The sequence below is a fragment of the Muscardinus avellanarius genome (assembly GCF_963383645.1).
Source record: "Muscardinus avellanarius genome assembly, chromosome: 4".
NCBI lineage: Eukaryota > Metazoa > Chordata > Mammalia > Rodentia > Gliridae > Muscardinus > Muscardinus avellanarius.
In genome coordinates this window covers 58,160,861-58,186,367 of record NC_137789.1, presented here as the reverse complement: position 1 = coordinate 58,186,367, position 25,507 = coordinate 58,160,861, and the positions used below count along the sequence as shown (strand labels likewise).

At 42.3% G+C, this 25,507-nt stretch overlaps 1 protein-coding gene across 4 annotated transcripts in view; it reads right to left on the bottom strand.

Annotated features, from left to right (window-relative positions):
• TPD52 (tumor protein D52) overlaps window positions 1-25,507 on the bottom strand; it is a gene marked incomplete at both ends in the record, with an annotated part of 52,031 nt that overhangs the window by 4,650 nt on the left and 21,874 nt on the right. Inside the window, 5 exons of one of the 4 annotated variants that reach the window (XM_080694246.1) lie at window positions 509-550; window positions 7,759-7,785; window positions 8,794-8,895; window positions 10,561-10,709; window positions 20,407-20,522. In XM_080694246.1, the coding sequence (XP_080550372.1) occupies window positions 509-550; window positions 7,759-7,785; window positions 8,794-8,895; window positions 10,561-10,709; window positions 20,407-20,522 (436 nt within the window). The remainder of the gene's footprint in view (window positions 1-508; window positions 551-7,758; window positions 7,786-8,793; window positions 8,896-10,560; window positions 10,710-20,406; window positions 20,523-25,507) is intronic. The other 3 variants (XM_080694248.1, XM_080694247.1, XM_080694249.1) reach the window with 3 other exon arrangements.

The following is a 25,507-nucleotide window of genomic DNA, read 5'->3' as shown; positions in this document are numbered from 1 at the left end:
GTGTAGCCTGGAGGTAGAAGTCCCCTGGGTTCCATCCCCAGTAACCCCCCCCAAAAAAAAAATTTATAAAATAGAATCCAGGTGTGGTGGCACACACCTACAATCCCAGTATACTTGGGAGTGAGACAGGAGGATTGCAGGTTTAGGCCAGCCTCAGCAGTTTAGCAAGGCCCTCAGCAGCTTAGTGAGATCCTGACCCTATTTCAAAACAAAATAGGGCTGAGAATGTAGCTCAGAGGTAGAATGCCCCTGGATCCAATCCCCAGTACCACACAAACTGACTAAATAAATAAGCAAATAGAATAATCTTCTTAAAAAACTCACAAAACTTTAACAAATCTCGTACCATGCCAACATTGTGAGAGTAACTAAAAACTGCTAAGTGTTAAGCATGCAGCTTGTTCAGAGTAGAATTTTCCATCCCTACTGCAGAACAGTTCTGGTTTAACATCTTAAGAAACAACAGAGACGCATAAGGCCAACTACACTTGGTAAGAATATACTTTACCTCATAGCAGGCATGCTAATGGAATGTTGAATGGAGCGTATACTAAGAGGCAGCATTAAAAAGAGATAGAAATCAAGTTAGTAAACAGTGGAGATTCCATATAGAAAAAGCTGACAAAACTTTTGAAGAGCTTTATTCTTTTGGCACCACAAATAATCAAGTACTTTTTGAGGTAGAGGGGTTCAAAGTTATTCCAACATAATCCATTTTTATTCATGAGCCAATTTAACTCCAACTATGATTAGTGTTAGTAATACACCTTGTATGACTGCACTTTGAAAACTGAAGCTTTCACCTGGATCTGTAAGGCATATTGCATCTAGGCTCGAACAAGTTAAATAAATAGTGTGCCCAAGGTCTTGGCAGAATTGAGAATGGAACATGGGCTTTTGGGACTTAGAATTCAGCATTTGCCACCTCCCCTCAAAAACAAAATGCACACACATACACGTACACACGCCCAAACAAGGCTGGCCGAAGCCCCCTACAGCCTTCTCCCTCAGCATCTTTCTCCTCTGGCATCTGCTTCCCAAGCTGGAAGAGGTAGGTCTCAAAGTAAATCATCTATTTGACAACTTCATGTGGTATTTAAAGTACTTATCATTCTTAGCAGTAACAGTATTCACTCTGTAATAAGAGTCACTTATATACTTCATCTCAATTAAACTAAATGCTCTGAAAAGCCATTCAAATAACATTTGACCCTCTGTCCTTGCCACTCTAGGACAGTTTAGTGATTTTTCAGGTTCAAAGACAGCCCCTCTTGGCCACCTCCCTCCCACACCAGCTAAAAGTACCTTCATTCTTGGGCTTGTAAAAGCACTGTACTCTGCTAATATTTTAAGCAGTGGCACAGCTCTTTTTGTAAATGACCTTTCAGTAAGATGGATAATTCAAGATATTTTATTTAAATATTTTATGTGTTTATGATTTGGTTTTTTTTCCAAGACTCCATCATTACAAATGATAATGTGTTTTGAATAGAGCTCCTCAAATCTAGTTTTTCCTTAACATGTTATAATCTTGATAGATACAAAAATATCCTGGCAGTTTGTGTAACCAAAATATTCAGTAAAATGTATGGACATCTCTATACTTGATGCCTTACCTATCAGAGTGAAAACTCCACGTAACTCTGCATTCGCTCTATCCTACACGGGTGACTGACATCTTGGGCACAGGACTATATAATCCAAGTCACAAGGAATTCGCTTGTCCTTTTCTACTTGATCTTCTGGCATTTATCAGTCCCATATATGAAGGACAGACATTACTGAGAAACACTCTTCTAAATCTATAACCCGAAGACTTGGATCACCCGAAGCCTGTTTTCCTCTCTGTCCACTATGAAGGAGCTCTGGATCTATGCAACACGGTCTCCTTTTAAGATGAGCTCACACATTTAGTTTGCTGTTTTTGTAACCAGAAGATGCTGCACTAGAATATTCACTTTGGCAGAAACTGCCAAATTCTGGCAACAAAAAGTGAACAATGGCCAAACTGGTGATAAACCATACCTTGAATTCAATGGCATTAACAACGTGAGGAAATATATAAATAAAGTGAATGTAGACTTTAAAAATTCACAGCCAATTCTAGTCAATGTTCCTCTACACCCATGTAAAAAGCTCTGTCCTACCAGCAAGTCAGTCAGTTGGGTTCCCTGCCCCTTTAACCAGCACAACACAGCTACCAATTCAATGTGCTTCGGTGGTAATATATAAGAAAAAGCAAGGAAGTGGTTAGAATAAGGTTTGTAAAAATCACTCTGCTGGATGTGATTTTGAGCACTTTTCTATATGTATATTTCACAGTAAGATTAAAAATGCACCTACTGAACAGAGAATGAAATCAATTAACAGAGACAGATGTACAGTCGAGGCCCCTTGCCTTTGAGGTAGCCATTTTAGTAGGAAGAAAAAGGCGCCCATATCAGCTTCAGTTCCATCCAGTTACCTGATGCTCTCTACAACCCACATTTAGATGAAATTCAATTTTGTTGGCAGCTAGTCTGTAACATAAAGGGAGCAGTTTCATTTTAGCTTCTCCGTGGCAAGTTACACTAGGCTCCAACTTGCCTCAACTTACAGATCATCTCCAATTTCATTCAAGGTTAAATATCATGTGGAAACCTTCAAAAGCAAAAGGCCACCCTGCTGCTGGACCAGCTCATATCTAACACACAGGCTACAAAAATCTATGGCAAATTTTTTTAGTACATCTTGATGTGTAACCTTCAAATATTACCAAATAGAAATGCAAAGCTGGGTTTCTCAAAACACAGAAAAAATAAGTCACAAGGCAACCTGACTCCCACTCACTAAGTACTTCTCAATCTCATATTTGCTCTTATTGTGAAAAAGTTCTTCTTCAAACGAATGAGTGCTGAATTTGATTTGATTTTTTTCCTGGTTTCTTCTTTGTTTGTTTTGTTTTGTTTTTGGTGTGGAGGGAGGGAGGCTGGTGCCAGAGATTGAACCTAGAGGGGTTCTATCTCTGAGCTATACCCCAGCCCTATTCTATTTTGGAACACAGCTGCATTAAGTCACTAAGGGCCCTCCCTAGGTTGCTGAGGCTAGTCTCAAACCTGCAATCCTCCTGTATCAGACTCCCAAGAACTGGGATCACAGGAATGTGTCATCACATCCAACTTAAAATTTTCCTCATTTCCTACAAAGTAATTTGATCTTTTCATCCCCAATAATAACAAATGCGAGGGAGAGGGGGAGGAGGGAAAGAGGCAGCAAGTGGAGAAGGAAGAGCTAAGGACTAACATGGACTACTTCTGCGCTGGGCATGCTTGTAAGAGTGGTGTATGTGTTGCTACACCATTGGTTCTCATCACAATGTCTGGATGTGGTAATGGAAGAGTAACTGCTGGGGAAACTGTCTCAAACTATGATTTTGCTGGGAGGCACGGGGGAGAGTGCTGCCTTCAGAACTGGAGTGTGCTGGGTTTGAGTGGTGACCACCGGCCACCTACACTTGCTTTGCAACCCTGGGGAAGGCAATCTACCCTTGCTTCACTTTCCTCCCAACTGTAGTTATCAAGGCACACCTACTTCAGAGGTACCATATATAGTCTTGCTTGGCATATAACTGTTAACCATTATTATTATAACGTGACTTAAGTCCAAATACAAATTAATACCTATTTGCTATTTATCTCTTAAAGTTTTCAACTATTAGACAGTTATTATTTCCATTGTTAGCCTAATCCTGCAGTCAAGGACAGAGCCTGACACCTAGTTAGCACCCAGTAACTACTTATGAGTGAAAGAACAGATGAATAAACAATTTCATTGGCAAAACTGGGAAATATGGATAAGAAAAGGTAGAACCAGTTTTTATAGTGTTTCGATTTCTAATCAAACCATACTCTTTCTGAGAAAAAAAAAAGTTCATTTACATTAAGGAGTAGAAATTCCAGCAAAAAGGAATTGCCTGGAATGATTTTAATAAACCCAAAACAAATTTTAAAAGGTATAAGAGTACATGAAGAAACACTCATTTAGAAAGAAAGACTTTCTTTGGGAATAAAGCCAGAATGAATTGGCACTTGCTCTTAAATATATCAGGAATAAAGCAATGAGGTTTCTAAATCATTACAGTATGCTGCTGATGCCGGGCGTGGTAGTGCACGCTTGTAATCCCCGCGCTTGGGAGGCGGAGACAGGAGGATCACGCAGGTTCAAAGCCAGCCTCAGATGGCTTAAGAGACCCTGTTTCCAAATAAAATATTAAAAAGGTCTGGGATTGTAGCCCGGATGTAGAAGGCCCCTGGGTTTCATCCCCAGTACCACAAAAAAAAAAAAAACTAAGACTTGCCAGTCATGTTGGTGCACACTTGAAATCCCAGAATTTGGGAGGCTGAGACAGGAGAATCGCAGTTTGAGGACAGCCTCAGCTACTACTTAGTGAGGCCCTTTGCAACTCAGTGAGACCCTATTTCAAAATAAAGAATAAGAAATAGGGCTGAGGATGTAGCTCGGAGGTAGAATGCCCCTGGGTTCCAACCCTAGTACCGAAAGAAAAAAAGACTAAGATTTGTGTTCAGCAGGAACACTGGGCTAAAAGGAGAAGGTGCTTTTAAAGCTTCATCTTAAAATGAAAAATGCAGGAGGTAATGCTTACTATAGACGTATAAAAACCTAAGCAATCAGGAGAAGGGTGGAAATGTACCCACCACGTGGGGGGAGAGCTGGCTGTCCCCAGGGGGCCTCCCAGGACAGCTCGCATCACCTGGCCCTACCCAGCCCTTCACCTTGCTGTGCCCTCACTCCAGGGAACCAAAAACAGATAACATTTTCTTTTGCCATTCTTCTCTCTTCCCACCCTGCCTTCAACTCTATCTACCTCTTTCTCTCTCTTACCTCCCTCTTTCCCTCTCTGTCCAACACACTTTTCCCCCTACTCCTCTAACCAAGGCACATTATGACAAATATATAAAACAAAAACTTATTGCTGAGTCTAATGCCTTCAAGTTGGCAAAACTAGTACATTTCTCCTTCTACATTACATCAGAGAGTAAAACCACTGGCCTATGTTGGCCAGGTAAGATGGGCTCGGAACAAACAGTTAACTGGATGAACTGAGCATCTGGGAAAGGGGCCCCTGGCATCCATCGATGGAGCCAAGGGGCCCTGCCTCTGGGCTTGGAGCACTCAACTCTACAGTCCAGCTCCCCCTCCTGGAGAAGTTCTTGTGACCAGCATTTGCCTCTGTGGCCCACATGGTCTAAGAGAGATAGTTTTTCCTTCTATATCTAAACACATTAAAATCAGATTAAGTGACTTGACCCAACTGGGCATGGTAGCACACAACTGTAATCCCAACTATTTTGGGAGACTGGGGCAGGAGGATCAAAAGTTAAAGCTATCTCAAAATTACAAGGGTTGGGGAATTACATGGAGCTCAGAGGTAGAATGCCTATGGCTTCAATTTCCAGTACTGCAAAAAAGAAAGAAGACAAAAACAAAGTGACTTTATCCAATCTTTGATCTATAAGAATTAATTATAAAGTTTGGAAGATAATTTTATCTCATTTCCAAGTGTTAATAAAAAATTTACTTAACCTCCTCATACTGATATACAAAATATATAGTCGTTAAAAATAAGACTGAAGGCCAGACGTGGTGGCACATACTTGTAATCCCCGTGCTTGGGAGGCAGAGACAGGAGGATTGCGCAGGTTCGAAGCCAGCCGTGCTGGCTTAAGAGATCCTGTTTCCAAATTTAAAAAGTATAAAAATAGGTCTGGGAGTGTAGCCCGGAGGTAGAAGGGCTTCCAGGACCCACAGTACCACCAAAAAAAAAAAAAAAAGACTGAGAACAGTAGAGTATGATCTCAATTATATTTTTAAATAAAATAAAATAAAGGAGCTAGATAAAAGCAGCAAAACTCAATTTGTTTCTGATACATTAATAAGACAGTACATACTAAACCATACCTAGATACATCTACTTAATCTTTTTACAGGTGTAGAAAAAGAACAGTAGTTGGTACAGAAAAAACATATTTTCAATAGCCCTTATGTATTCTTATATTTTGTATTCATAACACACCTAATATTGTTTTATAATCAAGCACTGACAGGTTCTTCCATTCTAAATGCATCTCAAGTCCCTTCCTCCTCCCCTACTCCACTCAAAGATTTTAACTCAGCTGGGTGTGATGTATTCCCAGTTTTGGGAGGCTGAGACAGGAGGACAACAGGCTTGAGACCAGCTTCAGCAATTAAGTGAGACTCTGTAGCAACCGGACAAGCCCCTGTTTCAAAATAAAAAATATAAAGGACTGGGGGTAAGGTTCAATCCCCAGGACCATGGCGGGGGGGCGGGGTGTTAAGCTGTATTTGAAGGAAAGCCTTGGCTGCTCTCTAGTCACAGCCTAGGACCTGTCCACAGCCAGGCCTCTCATAGTAGCCGGATGGATTACATGACTGAATTCACTTACTCAATTGTCTAAGACACTTGGGCCATTTTTAATTGAACTCCAAAGATACACAATCACCTCCTATCACTGGTTACTTAATTGTGTAAGCATCATTTCAATTTTAAATAGTTCAACATTTAGAGTTCTTACACCCCTCTGATTTACTGACTTCTAGCACCATCACTAAGAGTGGAGCTGCACAAATCTGTTGCTTACTTAAGAAGGCGTGTGGCTCTGTCACAGCAAGTGACTGCTTGAGAAGACAGTCTACATTAATAGGAACAGAGATGAAGACGGCAGAGCATCCTTCTCACTTACTGTACGGTCTTCCTCCACTTCTGCTGTCCTCTCACACCTAACTGGATAATCAGCCTGTGTGGGAGCACAGGGAGAGGATGCCCAACATCACATCACAAGGACTCCTGTAAGGTATGGCTTGAGCTAACACATTTTTTGGGGGGTACTGGGGATGGAACCCAGAGACATTCTACCTACAAGCTGCACCCCCAGCCGATTTTTTGTTCTTTATTTTGAAACAGGGTCTCCCTGAGTTGCAAAGGGCCTCACTAGGTAGCTGAGGCTGTCCACAAACCATGATCCTCCAGTCTCAGCCTCCCAAATGCTGGGGTTACAAGCCTGCACCACCACATCCGGCTGAGCTAACACCGGTCTTTCTGTTTGGTGCTAATATACTCTTTCCTTTTTGCAAACTGTGAAATTACCTTGTGTACATAGAGAATACAACTAGTGCAAAGAAATAATAAAATAGTAAATACTATATGCTAGCAAAAGTATTAAAAAGTGCAGAGTAATGGTAAAATGTTATGTGTATTCTGCCACACACAAAAAAGCGCAGTTACCCATGTAAGACAGAAGACTTAACAGCAGTACATATGCAGTCTATTATAATTGCATAATGGAACCCAGGTGAAGGAAAATTCCAACATCCTTACAAAAGCACCGAAGAAAAGCATCAAAAACAAACAAACAAAGTCAGACATTAAAAGGGAGGAATTCTGCATGCCATGGTAAACCCGCTTCATTTTACAATAAAAAAAATTAAAAAGAAACTTCAAAATCATTTCCATATCCCTTGAACCACAGTGTCAAATTCTTCTTTTAATTTGTTCATTACTCATGGTATACAAGAAAGCCTCCCTTGAGATTAGAAATGCACTAGAGAAAAAGATAGCCCAAGTGCAAGAAAAGAATGTGGTGGACAAACACGACCATCCAACATGGCATAACCGTCTCATCTCAGCACACTTGTCTTACACAACTGCTAGGCTGCAGGGATGGGGCAAACTCTCCTTACCTAAAGGAATGGGAGAAAGCTTGCAATCTGTAAGAAGCCAGAGTGAGCATTAAAAAAGAAAGAAGTTCTGGTAAATCTAACACGATTAACCTTCATTTTAAAAGTTGCATAATGTTTTACCTGGACCCTAAAGTGCTACACAATTCATTCAGCTTAAAAAGAAATGAAAGCACCTAACAGATGTATGTATACATAACAGTCAAAAGCTTTCAGGAATTCTATTATTTTGCTACAAAGTGTAAATACACTTGATTGACCAAACCTACTCAACTAACAAAATTCTGGTTGTAAAATCTACTTTCCCCCACAAGTGAAAAACACAAAGTCATGCAATCTGAGCTTTTTTTTTTTTTTAATCACAAATTTTGCATGCCAACAAAAGCACAGCTGATTTAAACCACATTTGTCACTTTCAGCACTATTCTAATCCACGTGGGTCAAGAGAGGCACAAAAGCACTATGAAGTGGTTTTATCAAAATGACAAGGAAAATTCTGCAAACTAATCTAAAATACAAATGAAAAATAAAAAGCAATAACTCAAAATCAAGATCTGGACCTAAGCATGAATGTAGGCACAGCTTATGGGTTAGTACAAATCACTGCATGAATGAGGATGTTGTAATCACAGCATGGTATAAAAATGTCATACACAGAAGTTAAAGCCAAATCTCAGTTCAAGCGTGCACTTCCATGTTTTTATACTCATCCCTAGAAAGACACCAGGCTCTGCCCACAATCACAAACTGGCAACCACCACAGAGATACTTACCCTGATCAAGGAAGACTAAAAAGACACAAAAGTTTGCAGCCAGATTTTTCAACAACCTTGAATGAATTCATGCTTGTTTTGAAGTGAGAATGCTATGCCTGGGAGAATTCAGGCAAGTGTTTCAGGTTGTGGTTGGAAGGGGTACCCCCCTCACTCTAACAAGAGAACCCAGCATCACCCTGAGCCAAAGTCAGGAAACACAGCAACTGCAAGAACGTTTCAATCTGCCTCCGTGACTTATGAATGAGTTAAAATACAGACATACTTTACATCTTCCAGCTTCTTGGTGATGACTGAGCCAACAGACGAAAACGCAGCTGAGGCCTTCTGTCCAGCCTGAGACAAGGTTTCAGATGTCTTCTTGTATCTGTATTCAATTATCAACGGACAGAAAGAAAAAAAGTCAGTGAACCTTTTCTAATCAATTATTTCAAGTGCAGTGATCACTGCCTGAAGAACTCTCAAAAGTGAAATACTTAAAAGAGCTTCTAAGCCAGACATGGTAACGCATGCCTGTAATCCTGGTATTTGGGAGGCTGAGACAGGAGGATATCGGGCATGAGGCCAGCCTCAGCAACTAGCAAGACCCTGTTTCAAAAGAAAAACTAAAAGGGGCTGGGGGTACAGCTTGAAGGTCGACTGTCCCCTGAATTCAATCCGTAGTATCAAAAAGGAAAGAAACAAGAACCTCTAAAATCCTCCCTAACACCAAGACAGCAGCGCTGAGAGTATCGTAGACTGACTGGGCTGTCATTTCAGGCAGTCTCCTACAGGGCCCTCATCCAGATGGAAAGACACAGGCCTGTCAACGCTGAGCCACGGAAACCAGAAAATAGCTATAAATGATCTTGGAACAAAATGAAAATGAGCCAGCGTCTGAAAGAAATTATAGCCTCTTCCTTCCTTCCTATCCATATAAACCAAACCAAATCAAAGTGAAATCAGATTCGTCTAATGCCTTTTACAATGGTGTCTCACATACAGATTAGCTTTAAGAAAAGAAGAAAAAAAAAAACTGGCTATATAGTTGGCCAGACCTGAGAACAAGTTTTGATTCCACATTTTGAGAGGTATATATATATGACCTCAAAACTCCACCTATCTGAGACTGTTCCCTCAGCTACGGCTATCTCACCACCTGTCCTTCTGGGTTATTCTTAGAACCAAATGGCACAATGTGCCTATGTGGAAAGTCAATGTACAGTAGTCCCCTCCCTAATCTGACAGGGATACATCCCAGGACCACTCGCAGAGGTCTAAAACCACAGATCATAAGAACATTACATATACGTGTTTTCTCCTAAACAGCCACTAAGTGACCAAGGGTGGATAGTACGTACAGCATGGACACCCTGGGCAAAGGATGGGTCACATCCCAGCTGGGCAGAGCAGGACAGCAAGGGATCTCACCAAGCTCCTCAGAAAGGCATACAATTGGAAACTTCGGAATTTTTGTTTCTGGAGCTTTTCGTTTAATATTCTCAGACTGTGGCTGGCCAGGAAAAAAAAAACTCAAACTTCAGAAAAAGAAAGCCACGATAAGGGGAGAACACTGTGTAACATTTTTGGAACTTGAATTTTATTTCTGTGACTTGCACATAAGGCTGGTTTCCTCCCTATTCTCTAAAACCATCTGGGAAGCTAAAGTTAGGAAAGAACCAGGTACAGTTGGGAACTGGAAAGAAAGTGCCCTGTGTGGTCCAAAGAAAAGCTGTGGCAGTTATCTTCATCCCTTTCCTCCTCCCATCCCCAGAGAAAAGGTGCAAAAGTGTCCTCTGCAGCCAAGCGTGGTGCACACCTGTAATCCAGTACTTGGGAGGCTGAGACAAGAGGATCACAGGTTCAAGGCCAGACTCAACAAGCAGATTCTCATCCACCAGCAAGACTCTGTTTCCAATAAAAATAAAATAGGGCTAGGGGTGTAGCTCAGAGGTAGAATGCCTCCGGGTTTATTCCTTAGTAACACACACACGCACACACACACACAGTGTCCTTTGCATTGTCTAGACAAATATCAATGGAGGGAACCTACGCGGTCGTCGACGTCACATCTTGCCAGCCTTTGGCGATGTTCTGTTTTAGTTCCTGTAGGGAACTGATTCCAAGCTTCCGCTTGATTTCCGCTAGGTGCTTCTCTTTCGCTGCTAGCACCTGAGACAGAGTCTGGATTTCTTCTTCTACCTATGAGGAAGGGAATTGCAGTAGGAACATGACCAGTTAGTAAGTTCACATTATCAGAGCAAAATGACACTCAAACGTCTAGAGTCATTTACAAACTATTTTTGATTCATTTCTCTGATAATGTTGTTAGAGGAATAATCTCTCTTTTTACCCTAAACTCCAGAGTACCAGACATTTCAAATGGACTTAAATATTAAGTTTCCTATCCTTTAACACTTTTTTTTGAAGTACTAATCTTCTCCTAATGAAAGCTGAAAACAAAGACCACTATAAATATTTCTGAACAATGCCCAGCCCAATGCAGTCCCTGCTTTTGGTAGTTAGTATATGTTAACAGCACACCACAGCTATGATTCCTTAATTCAACACACACACATACACACACACACACACACACACACACACACACACACACACATATACACACACCTCAACAGCATAAGAGAAGTTTGGGTGTGGTGGTGTTCACCTGTAATCCTAAAATTTGGGTGGCTGAGACCAGAAGATCTCAGATTTATGGCCAATCTAAGTGAGTTAGACCCTCAGCAACTTAGCAAGACAGACCCTCAGCAAGTTAACAAGAACCTGTCCCAAATAAAAAAATTAAAAGGGCCAGGGATATAGCTTGGAGGTAAAATGTCCCTGTGTTCAATCCCCAGGACCAAAAATAAAAAATTAAAAAGTCTAAGAGGACACAATTAATAATCTCTGGTATAAATAAAAAACTGAGTGAAAATTTTACTATTAGACGATAGCAGTGGGACTGCGAGGCACTCGGCATTAAGAATGGGCATGTCAGGGTTTTAGGATAGACAGTGTAGTGGTAGTGTGACCCTGGGCTCAATCTAGTACCAAAAGCAACCACAACAAACCCCAGCGCAATAAACAGAATGAAGGAAGTTAGCTTCAAACTATATATCCGATGATGGTCTACCATCCAGAATCAATAAAAAAATTTATAACCCAATAATTAAAAGAGAAATAACCCAATATTAAAATAGGAAAACAGCCAGGCATGGTGGTGCACTCTCATAATCCCAGCATTTGGGAAGCTGAGACAGGAGGATCTGGTTCACAGCCAGTCTTGGCTACTTAGTAAGGCCCTTTGCAATTCAGTGACACCTTGTTTCAAAATAAAAAATAGGGCTGGGGGTATGGCTCAGAGGTAGAATGCCCCTGGGTTCCATCCCCAGTACCAATAAAATAAAATAGGCAAAGGATTTGAACAGACACCGCTCACAAAAAAAAAGATATAAAAATGATCAGTAAGCAAATAAAAAGATGATTAACCTCATTCATTAGTAATTAGAGAAATGTCATTCGAAAGTCACTTCATGCCCCTTAGGGTTGCTAAAATAAAAAGACATTATCCAGTGTTGGCAAGAATATGGAGAAATTGGAACCTTCAGATACAGCTGGTAAGAATGTAAAAGGAGGCCGTTTGGCAGCCAAATGGTTGGACAGTTCCTTAAAAATTTAAACATACGCCGGGCGTGGTGGCGCACGCTTGTCATCCCCGCACTTGGGAGGCGGAGACAGGAGGATCGCGCAGGTTCGAAGCCAGCCGCGCTGGCGTAAGAGACCCTGTTTCAAAAATATAAAATAGGTCTGGGAGTGTAGCCCGGAGGAAGGAGGGCTTCCAGGAACCCCAGTACCACCAAAAAAAAAAAAAAAAAAAAAAAAAAAAAAATTAAACATACTGCTCCAATATATTCTGGCAATTCTATTCCTAGGTATGTAACTAAAAGAACTTAAAACATATATCCCCAGAAAAACCTGCATACAAGTGGTCACAACAGCGTAACATCCCCAAAGTGAAAGCAAGGTAAATGTCCATCGGCTAATGGTCAAACAAAACGTGGCAGTACAATGGAATATTATTCAGCCATAAAGTATATGGGTGTGTACCACAACGTGGGGTGAACCTTGATAATAATATACAAAGTGAAAGAAGCAATCACAAAAGACTACATGTTACATGATTCCATTTACACAAAATATCCAGAATAAGCAACTAAACAGAGACAGAAATTAGATTAATACTTGCATAGGGCCAGGGAAGAGAATTGGTAATGATTGTTAAGGGGAACAGGGTTTCTTTTGGGGGTGATGAAAATGTTCTAGTGTAGTAGTGATGGCTGTACAGCTTTGTGAATATGACAACCCACCAAACCGTACACTTTAAAGAGGTGAATTTGATAATGTTCAAAGTATATTTCAAAAAGAAACAAAGAAAAATGGAAGGGGTTTTTAAACATCTGCATTCTATTGACATTTGTTTCTACAGTTACTTCAAGCAGTTTCTTTCCAATGGAAAACTATCATTTTAAAAGCCAGGCATGGTGGCGCACACTTGTAATCCCAGCATTTGGGAGGCTGAGACAGGAGGACTGCACAAGTTCGAAGCCAGCCTCAGCTACCTAGTGAGGCCCTCTGCAACTCAGTGAGACCCTGTTTCCAAATAAAGAATAAAAAATAGGGCTGGAGGTGTTGCTCAGAGTTAGAATGCCCCTGGGTTCCATCCCCAGTACCACACACAAAAAAAGGTAAATGATTTTTATTACATCATTACACAACTAAAGGTAATAGTAATGGTACTCTGTTATATTCAGAGGGTTTGGAGAAGAATTGGAAATACCTATGACAAAGCATGGATCCTATACAAATAATATAGTAAGTGCACAGGCATCAGCGTCCACGGCCTGCACATAAGACTGCGGCGCTTCAGTTGTGTGGCCTTGATCTCCTGACTTTGAGATAGGCAATGCCTTCCTCCACCTGAGGCCTAGAGCTCAGGGAGCCACAGCAAAAAGACACCAGTTAAACTGTCAAAATGTAACACTTCTGTCCTTGAGGAAGTTAAACAAGGTTGGAGGTACAGGTCAAGAGTAGATCACCTGCCTCCCATGTATAAGGCACTGAGTTCAATCCACAGCACTGCAGAAACAAAACAAAATAAATAAAGGAAAAAGGAAAAGCCACAGCATGAGAGAAAATATGTACAATCATATACTTGATAACTTCTACTAACTAATGCAGGCTATCTACTGAGAGATGGAGGCCTGCGTTCCCTCCCTCGTCAGCCATAAGTTAATAGAATCTGCTTTGTAAGACTATTGTGAACATTCATAAGACAACAGCCACGCATCTGCCACATAACAGGTGGCCCGTGGACATTATAGACATTTACTTTTATTTTGATAATGAAGCAATACTGAGAGCTGGAAAGGATTTGGAAAAAAATTATCTTTTGCACACCATGGAAATATTCTAAAGAGCATTTGGCTGTGTTGGTATACGAGGGAATACCTCTATGTTATTAAGAGCCACTGGAGCCAAAAATAATTCTGCCTCCTAGGACTTTATGTAAAAGAACTAAGAAGTGCAGAAATGTGTACGTGAACGTATTTTTACCAAACTAATATTCATAATAGCAAAAAATAGAAACAAATGTTTGTAGATGATGAATGTGAGATTGAAAAAAATTAAAAAGGTTGTAGAAGATTGTTTATTGGTATGAAAAAATGCTTTTGAAATTCAATTAAATGGAGAAAAATTACAGGTGTCTATTCTATTATTTTCTTAAAATATAGAAATATGGAGCCGGGCATGGTGGCACACATTTATAATCCTAGTATTTGGGGGGCTGTGACAAGAGCAGGGAAGTTTGCGGCCAGCCTCAGCTACTTGCTGGAACTCTCCGCAACTTAGACCCTGTTTCCAAATAAAAAATAAAAGGCCAGCGTGGTGGCGCATGCTTGTAATCCCTGCTCTTGGGAGGCAGAGATAGAAGGATCATGCAGGTTCGGAACCAGCCTCTCTGGCTTAAGAGACCCTGTTTCCAAATAAAAATACAAAAAAAGGTCTGGGAGTGTAGCCCGGAGGTAGAAGGGTTTCCAGGAACCCCAGTACCACCAAATAAAGAATAAAAAATCAAGCTGGGAGTGTTCCTCAGAGGTAGAATGGCCCTGGGTTCAATCCCCAGCACCACACACACACACACAAAAAAAAAAAAAAAATAGAAAGATGTTATAGCAATACATAAATAAAAGTCTAGAAAAAAGAATCTAAAACTTTCACACCATAGTTGATTTCAGTTTTCTTCCTTTTTTCTTTATCTATGGTAAACATAACTTGTGAAAAAAAAGGTATTTTTTTCTTTTTTAAAATAGTATTCATTAGTCATGCATTAAATATTCTGCAATTTCAATCCTCGCCCTCCCTATCCGGCTCTTCACCAATCTCACCTCCCCATTCTACCTCCACTTTGTCTAAAAAGCCTTATATGAAGAAATGGATAGTGCCCCCAGACAGAAGATCAAGCAGGAAAGAGAGGACTCTGAACTACAATATAAATCAAACTGATAGACATATTGGGCCTCCAGCCAATGGGCAGATAGAGAACTTTCAACACAAAGCCCACAGGATACATCTTCTCAATTACACATTCTCCAGGTTAGAGCCTATATTAGACAGAAAAACAAGTCTTGATAAAATTTAAGTGATACAAAGTACCTTTCCAAACCACATGAAATGAACCAGAGATCATGTGCAACAAGAAAACTGGAAAATTCACAAATATGAAAAGTAACACAAGCCAGGTGCTTGTTAATTCCAGCATTTGGGAGGCTGAGACAGGAGCACTGCAGTTCGAGGACAGCCTCAGCTACTTGAGGCCCTTTGCAACTCATGATACCTGGTTTCAAAAAATAAAGAATAAAAAATAGGGCTGAGGGTGTAGCTCAGAGGGAGAATGCCCCTGGGTTTCATCCCCAGTATCACACACACACACACACACACACACACACACACACACACAGTAACACAACTAGGGGCAGTGGTGTACATCTGTAATCCAGTAATTGGGAGGCTGAGACAAGAGGACTGCAGGTTCATAGCCAACATCAGCAACTCAATGAAGCCCTCTGCAACTTATAAAATATTATAAAATTATTTAAAAATTATAAAAATATTTAAAATTATAAAAATATTTAAACATTTTTTAAATTTATAAAAATATTATAAAATTATAAGATATTTTAGGTAAATGGAAACAAAATCACAAGATATTAAAGTTTATGGGATGCAATGAAAGAAATCAGTGGGAGAGAGAGAGCTATAAATACCTATATTAAAAAGTGTAAAGATCTCAAATTAATACCAAAAATCATCACCGTAAGGAATTAGAAAAAAAGAATAAACTAAGCCCAAAGCTAACAGAAGGAAGAGAATAAAGCTTTGAGTGAGAGTAGACAAAATGGACAATAGGAAAACAATAGAATGAATGTACTAAATCAAAAGCTGCTACTTTGCAAAGATTAACAAAATGAAAAGCCTCTGTTGGGCACAGCGGCAACACACTGGGAAGCCCAGTGCTCCGGAGGCCTAGACAAGCAGAGCTCAGGTTCAAAGCCAACCTCAACAATTTAACAAGGCCCTCCACACTTAGTAAGGCCTCGTCTCCAATTTAGAAAAATAAATAAATAGGGCTGGGTAGCTTGGAAGTCGAATGCCCCTGGATTCAATCCCCAGTACAGAGAAAAAAATAAATTAAAAAGACCTTTCAGCTAGACTGACAGAGAAAAAGCAGAGATAGAAATATCTGAAATCAGAACGAAAGTGTGGACATTATCATCAAACTTGCAGAATCAATATAAAAGGATACTATGAACAATAGTATGCTGACAAAGCAGATAGCCTATATTAAATGAACGAATTCCTCAAAACGTACAAATAATCAAAACCAACCCCAAAATAAACAATATCTGAACAGACCTATAACATAAAAAGAGATTGAGTCAGTAATCAAAAACATCCCAACAAAGAGAAGTCTAGGACCAGATGGCTTCAATGGTTAATTCTACTAAACATTTAAAGAATCAACACCAATCCTTCTCAATTTCTTCTAAAAAACCAGAAGTGGATGGAACACTTCCTAACTCATTTGAAGAAGCCAGCATTATCCCAATACTAAAGCCAGAAAAAGATATTCTGAGAAAAGCAAAGTACAACCAATGTCTCTTACGAATATCAATGCAAGAATGTGCCACAAAATACTACAAATCAAACCCTGCTACAAGTCAAAAGAAGTACTCAACATAATCAAATGAAACTTACCTTAGGAATGCAAGGGTGATTCCACCTATAAAATCAATCAGTGTGGCCAGGCGTGGTGACACACACTTATAATCCCAGTACTTGGGAGGCTGAGACAGGAGGATTACAGGTTCACAGCCAGCTCAGCAACTTAGTGAGGCCCTTTGCAACTTATTGAGATCTTATTTCAAAATAAAGAATAAAAAATTGGGCTGGGTGCAGCTCAGAAGTAAAATGCTCCTGGGTTCAATACCCAGTAACACACACACACACACACACACACACACACACACACACACACACCACGCACACAACACACTCTCAAATCAATCAGTGTAATATACCACATTAAACGAAGAGATAATCTTCATTATCTCATTAGGTGCAGAGAAAGCAGTTGACAAAATCCAACACTCTCAAGATTAAAAAAAAAAAAAAAAAAACTAGGACTAAAAAGAAGCCTCCTCAACATGAAATATGTATTTATTCATATGTATGTTTTTTTCTGAGCAGAAAAGCAGATTCATATAATCACAAGGAACCCTGAATAACAATTTTAACAAAGATTAAAAAAAGGTTGAGGATTCATATTTCCAAATTTCAAAACTTATTACAAAGCTATAGTAATCAAAACAGCATAATACTATTCTTTGGTGTGTGTGTGTGTGTGTGTGTGTGTGTGTGTGTGTGTGTGTGTGTGTGTGTACTGGGAATTGAACCCAGGAGCATTCTACTTCCAAGCTACACCGCAAGCCCTATTTTTTATTCCTTATTTTGGTTTTGTCATTGTTGTTGTTGTTTATGGTACTGAGGGTAGAAACCAGAGACTTTTCTACCTTCGGGCTATACTCCCAGACCTATTTTATATTTTATTTGAAAACAGGGTCTCACTAAGTTGCTGAGAGCCTCACTAAGTAGCTGAGGCTGGCTTCGAACTTGTGTGTGATCCTCCTGTCTCAGTCTCCCAAGAGCGGGGATTACAAGAGTGCACCAACACACCCAGCTTTTATTCCTTATTTTGAAACAGGGCCTAAGTCGCAGAGGGACTCACTAAGTAACTAAGGCTGGGCTCGAATTGCAGATTCGACTGCAGGTCGAATTATTTCAAAATAAAGAATAAAAAATAGGGCTGGGGTGCAGCTCAGAAGTAGAATGAAAAATAAAAATAAAAATACTCAGAAGTAGACTGCAGGTCCTCCTGTCTCAGCCTCCCAAGTACTTGGGATTGCAAGCGTGCACCACCATGCCTAGCTAGCACAGTACTATTCTAAGACTAAAACATACAGGAATAGAACAGAATTAATAGTCTAAAAAAACTCCATAGATCTATGATTAGTTGGTTTTTGTCAAGGATGCCAAAAAATACTGATTATTGAATAAGAATATTCTTTTCAACAAATGGTGCTGGGAATGCCAAATATACACATATAAAAGAATGAAGCTGGATCCTACCACAAACCACACCCAGAAATTAACTCAAAGTAGATAAAGGCCTCTAAACATAAGAGCTAACACTATTAACATCTAAGGAAAAAACAAAGCGGTTAATTTTTATGTTCTGGGATACGGAAATGAATTTTTGTAACACCAAAACCACTAGGAATAAAGAAGCAAAATTGGACTTCATCAAAATTTAAAACATTTATACATGAAGGGATGCTATCAGGAAAGCAAAGAGATAATCTACAAAATAGGAGAACATTTGGAAATCATGTATCTGATAAGGGTCTAGAATCCAGAATATATACTTAACTATTCCATCCCAATGACAGACAACTCGTGTGTGTGTGTGTGTGTGTGTGTGTGTGTGTGTGTGTGTGTGTGTTTACTAGGGATTGAACGCAGAGGCATTCTACCTTCAAGCTACACCCAAAGCCTAATTTTATTTTTTATTTGGAAACAGGGTGTAGCTAGGTTGATGAGTGTCTCACTACTTGCTGAGGCTCTCCTTGAATCTTCAATCCTCCTGTCTCAGCCTCCCAGGTACGGGGATTACGAGCATGTTCCACCATGCCTGGCTCACAACCCTACTTTTTAGATGGGCAAAGGACTTGAATAGGCATTTCTCCAAATAAAACACACAAACGGCCAATAAGTACATAACTAAGATGCTCAATATCACTACTCATTAGAAAAAAATCAAATAAAAAAATGAGATGCCACAGCACATAAGATGACTATAATCAAAGAGACAGAAAATAACTAATGTCATCAAGAATGTGAAGAAATTGCTGATGGGAATGTATCATGGTGTCACTATTGTGGAAAACAGTTTTGTGAATCTCCAAAAAAATTAAAGGTAGAATTACCATATGGTGAAGTCATTCTACTTGTAGGTATATATGCAAAGAAAATGAACCTTTGCTGGCCGTGGTGGCGCACGCTTGTAATCCCCGCGCTTGGGAGGCGGAGACAGGAGGATCACGCTGGTTCGGAGCCAGCTTCACTGGCTTAAGAGACCCTGTTTCCAAATAAAAATATAAAATAGGTCTGGGAGGGTAGCCCGGAGGTAGAAGGGCTTCCAGGAACCCCAGTACCATCAGAAAAAGAGAAATGAACCTAGCTAAGTAAACAAGCATTTGTATGTAAATGTTGCTAGTTCACTACCCACAACAGTTAAAAAGTGAAAAATGCTCAAAAGTCCATCAAGGATGTGTGAAAAAAAATGAAATATGCTAGATATTCACAAGAGAATATTATTCACCCATAAGAATAAAGTATTGGCACATGCCACAACGTACATGAGCCTCAAAATCATCACAGAGTCAAAAGAAGCCAGACACAAAGGGCCCCATATTTGATGATTCATTTTATATGAAATATGCAGAAAATCGTTAAATCCAGAGACAGAAAGCAGATTGGCTGTTGCCAGGGGCTGAGGGGAGACTGAAGAGCGACTGCTACCTGCGTGCGAAGGTCTCCTCTAGAGGTGAAGAACAAATGTGGGACTTGAAAGAGACAAGACTTGCATAATACCGTGAACAGGGAAAACGCCACTGAACTGCGCACTTATAAAACAGTTCTTTTTAGCTGGGGGTGGTAGGGCACGCTTGTAATCCCAGCACTTGGAAGTCTGAGACAGAGGGATCACAGGTTCCTAGCCAGCCTCAGCAACTCAGCACAGCAAACTTAAAAGTAAAATAGGGCTGGGGTATATAGCGCAGAGGTACAACACCCCTGGGTTCAATCCTTAGAACCCATGCTACATACACACACACAAAGAAATAAACCACTACTTTCATGTTAGGTTAATTTTACATAAAAAAGGAAGTAAGGAAAGAGGGAAAATAGAATTTGGAAGTCATGCAGAAATTAGAAGGAAGGAAAGGAGTTGGAAGGCAGGAGGTTTGAGGGTTTCTATATCCACAGCACAGGCGGGGACAGTGCAGCCACTGATGTGCTGAAGAGCAAGTCCCTCCACCACACACGCATCTCAGATCCACCCACATAGGTGTTGTCACACGAAAACAAACTGGAGTCATCCTCTCCTATCTCCTCTCCCCTAAGTGAGCCCTTTAGGACAGGCAAGCACAGGCTGCGCTTTCCCCTGGAGCTGGCGATAAGCGACCACCATGAAGTTCCAAGATGAATGGCCCCTTACCTTTGCCAGTTCTCTTCTCAGCTCATCTTGCTCCTCTTCTGAGAGGGTCTCTGTGGCACCGAGCGTGGCAGCAGCATCTTCTCCTTCCTCAGGAACTGGGTCTGTCCTCAGTAGATCTTGGGGATTAAAAGAGATTCTGTAAATGTGAAGGTAAGTACAATTCCCCTTTATGCTGCTCCACCGTCCCAGGCAGAATAAAGGGGACTAGGTTAGATCCACACATCACTCTTCTGCGCCCTCGAATGACCTGGCTTTCCCAGTCGAGTCCAGGTTAACCGCTACCTATCACCAATTTAGACTCTGCCAGAATACGAATTTAGAAAACATAGCCTTCTGCTGGCCTCTGCTCACCTTCTCAGTCACACTATGGCTACAACAGGGCAGAAGAGGGGCCAAGGATGGGCTCTTGCCAAGATCCAACTGTAAAATGCTGCACAAGGAAATCAGCGTATCATATGAAAGATTTTTTAACTCTTACATGCCAGACCAGGGGAAATGATTATACACATCTTTCGTTTATTGTGGTGATCAAACCCAACATTTAAAAACCTCAGAGCTGGGGGTGCGGTTCAGGGGTAGAGCTTCTCAGGGTTAAATTCCTAATACTGCAAAAACAAAACAACTATGTCTCATCCAGGTACCCTTTAAAAATAATCCATATATATACACACACATACATAAAACACACACATACATAAAACACACACACACACACACACACACACACACACGTGCGCGCGTAAACTAGACATGGCCAACACAGGGACTTTCCACATTATTTAAGAGCAAACCAGGGAATGTATCCATTCCCCTGGAACAAAGCCCACTGGGAAGAACTCTATTTCTGGAGATGGGCCAGGGAGGCAGCTGACCCTCAGCTCTCCTCTATCGCCCCACCAGTCTCCACCCACAGGCTAAGCTGAAACCACAGGGCCCCAACCCTGGAATACAAAATAGAAGGGGGCACCAAAAAACATAAACAGGTATTTTAATGCAATTTTTTTTTTTTTTTTGGTGGTACTGGGGTTCCTGGAAGCCCTTCTACCTCCGGGCTACACTCCCAGACCTATTTTTACATTTTTATTTGGAAACAGGGTCTCATAAGCCATCGCGCGCGGCTGGCTTCGAACCTGCACGATCCTCCTGTCTCTGCCTCCCAAGCATGGGGATTACAAGCGTGCGCCACCACGCCCGGAAATGCAATCTTTTTTTATTGGTGCATTGTAGTTGTACATCTTAATGGAGTACAAGATGGTAGAGGCATACATGCATACATCACCCCAATTAGCACCAACTCCCACCCTATTTCCTCCCTCTCCCTCCTTCTCATGTTTAGCTTCGTGATTGACTTTGATATGCTTGTCACTGTACATCATGTACACTAGGGAATTTCCCTCTTACCCCACACAATTCCCCTCAGTTAAGTCACCTTATTTGCTCATCTATAGTTTCTTCTTCTTTGTCTACACTTCCCCCTGTGAGCCTTTTTCTCCCTAGCTTCTGCGTATTAGGAAGAGCATCTGATCTCTCATTTTTTGTGACTGACTAATCTCACTTAGCATAATGTCCTCCAGTTCCATCCATTTCTCTGTAAATGATGTGATTGTGTTTTTCTTTATGGCTGAGTAAAATTCCACTGTGTACATAACCCATAGTTTTGTAATCCATTCATCTGTTGATGGACATCTTAGCTGGTTCCATAGTTTACCAATGGTGAATTGTGCAGCTATGAACATAGATACACATGCGTAAGTTTGGTAGTTTGGTTTCCATTCTTTTGAGCAGATACCCAGAAGTGGTATTGCTGATCATATGGCTCAACATCATTAGCCATCAGAAAGATGCAAATTAAAACTACCCTAAGATTTCACCTAACTCCAACTAGAATGGCAATCATTCAAAACACAAACAACAATAAATCCTGGCAAGGATGTGGAGACGTAGGAATTCTAATACATTGCTGGTGGGATTGCAAATTAGTGCAACCACTTTGGAAAACAGTATGGAAGATCCTCATAAGAATGAGAATGAACCTACAATATGATCCAGTAATACAATCTTTTAAACCAAAGTTAATTCAAAAAGACCGCGCTGAACAAAATGCCCAAAATGTAAATAGACAGGATCAGAATTGCTGATTTTTCCTTTTTTTTTTTTTTTTTTTCTTTTTGTGGATTTGAACAAATTGAACCCAGGGGCATTCGACCTCCAAGCTACACCCCCCTGCCCTATTTTTTATTCTTTATTTTGAAACTGGGTCTCACTAAGTTGCAGAGGGCCTCACTAAATAGCTGAGGCTGTCCTCGAACCGTGATCTTCCGTTCTCAGCCTCCCAAATGCTGGGATTACAATCGTGCGCCACCATGCCAGGCTTGATTTTTCCTTTTGCCTCAGGCTCCAAAATGGCTCTGCATGGACAGCACTATTACTGATCTGGTCTTTATTCAAAACTTCTGATATTTGGTTCATCCTAGATTTTGCCTTCACTGATTCTTTTTAAAACAGTCTTAGCAAATTATTTGATTACTAGGCAAGTTGGTGTCCCCCTAAATCTACACCATAGCAAGTGTTCACTGGCCTCTTGAGCTGCCCCAGCCACAATCTGCCCAGCCATTCCAGATCCCAGATTTGGGGTCCCGCAGTTCCCTCTGGCAACAACATCTTCACACGGAGGACCACAGGGTTTCTGCCTCTTCTTACCAGTAAGTTGTTTGCTATCACCTTCCACCCCCAGTTCCGAGAAGAGCTTGTTCAACCCCATCAGCAATGTGGATCCCCACCCAAAGCAAGATGAAGGATTTCAAAGCAGGCAGAGAGGAAGAAGGCAGGACGAGAACTGCACTGTTGAACTAGAGGCCAGCATCGCAGCATGCCTGCGCTAAGTACATGAACCAGTGAGTTGACGCGTATGTGCAAGTGTCCAGGTCACAGAGGACTTGGTACAGGGTCTTTGGTACATTAGCTGTTTAGTGGTGTGACGGAGGACATGGACGCTTCCAAAGCCTGAGGAATGAACGGTTCCGAAGGAGTTAAAAGGGGGGCTGGCAAAAGGTCAGACCCCCCCAAGACTCCAGCAGGCAGAACTCTCCAGTCCCCTCCAGAATTCACACCCCAAGGCCCCCCAGTGAAAGAGGGAGCTTATCTTAATCCTTTACTAGGCCATTCTGTTAGTTAGTTTTCTTTGATGATTGTATCTTAATGATTTCTAACACCTTCCCCATCTCTTACATTCCTCATGGTATTGCGATGTCTGTTTTTTTCCATGAAAAAGTGATACTTAACTTAGTTGGGAAAAGGGTATAAAAATACTAGTTTTAGAGAATAAAATCGCCAGTTGCACAAGAGGCAATTGTCTGGGTCCCTCATTTCCGGTCTCTCCCTCCCAAGTCCTGGGAAGGAATCTGTTAGGTCCTCAACCCCCATATGGGACAGGGGCGGGGCTGACCCGCCTCCTTACCCTGCAAGTTCCCACGGAAAGCCACTCCCCTTTGATAAAAAGGGGAACGCGGCGATCTCGACACACAGAGAAGCCACACACAGAAGAAGCCTGTGAGACGGAGAGATTTTCTATATCCGTGGAAGGCTCTCTTCCACGCCCTCTCCCACCCCCAACCCGCACCCGCGACACGGGGGTGGGGGAGGGAGCTGCCTGGGACTGATGGGCCGGTCTAATAAAGACTTATGCCGCCTGCATGGCCGATCTCGCGTGTCTGTGGATCTATCTCTCGCAAACCATACACCTGGTGCCGAAATGAAACCCGACGTAACTATTTTGGCCTTTGGATCTATGCTCTCCAAACTTTTGCGCTACATCGCCCGACACTAAAAGACTATGGCCCGAGCCCCGCCCGGCACCCCGCCGCTGACGCCCTATGCCTGACTGGACCGGAGACCTTTTTCCTATCCTGGCTGCGACAATGCCCCGGCGCCTAAAACGGGCCTCCCTGCAGATTCCTGGGCGTCCGGCGGCCTCCCGCGCTCTGCTGGTAGCCGGCGGCCATGTTCCGACTGCTACGGCGCTCTACCTGCCTGCCGCTTGGACCTCCTACAGCGACCGTTCCAGCTCGGCGCGAGCAGGATCGCGGCCGCGGTCCCGAGCCTCGGATGCCGCCAGCCTCGACCCTCCCAAGCCCGCCGCCTCCCAGCCGCTGCCCGCCGGGCGGGTCGGGCGTGATGCGCCGCGGGACCGGGTCCTGGCCGCGGGCCGCCGCCGCCGCCGCCGCCGCCATGGGGAGCGGCCCGCACGCCGAACCGCGGCCGGGCGCAGCCCCAGCTGTGGCGGTTAGGATCCCCCCAGCAGCTCGGCGCGTTCCCGAAAGACGCGGGGACCTGGCTTACTGGACTCTCAGCTTATTTAACTACATGCGCGGCCTCCGCCCGCCCAGACTTCTACAAACTGCTGAAAAAAAATACGCGCTCCCGCCTCCCGCCCTCGCCTGTGCTACGCCCGCCCGCGGCCCCGAGCCGCCAGCTCCCCGTGCCATGGAGGATTCCATCACTGCCGGGATCTCTAGCAAATTTGCCCCTGGCGGTGTCCCTCGGGGCCCAGCCCCACGTTGGGCGCGCGCCTAAAGCCATTTTTGTCTCCACGCCATGGGCCCGGCAACCCATGCTCCGCGGCGGATCCCCATCCTCCCAGCCCCAGCCCCAGCTCCCAGCAGCTGGGCGCGTCCCAAAAAAGACACAGCGGATTTCCGATTCTCCCCGCCTGCTACTACATTGCTGTAAGTACTAGATTTTAAAACCAAATCCTTGGTGGTCCAGTGGTTAAGATGGGGCGCTCTAATCGCCGTGACCTGAGTTCAATTCCTGGTCGGAAAAAAAAAAAAAAAAAAAAAAAAAAAAGCCATTTTGGTACTGGCTTCTGGGCTTTAAGGGGGACGGCAGCAGGCATTTTGGTACTGGCATCCGGGCTTTAAGGGGGACGGCAGCAGCCATTTTGATACTCGCTTCTGGGCTTTAAGGGGGACGGCAGCAGCCATTTTGGTACTGGCTTCTGGGCTTTTAGGGGGACGGCAGCAGCCATTTTGATACTCGCTTCTGGGCTTTAAGGGGGACGGCAGCAGCCATTTTGGTACTGGCATCCGGGCTTTAAGGGGGA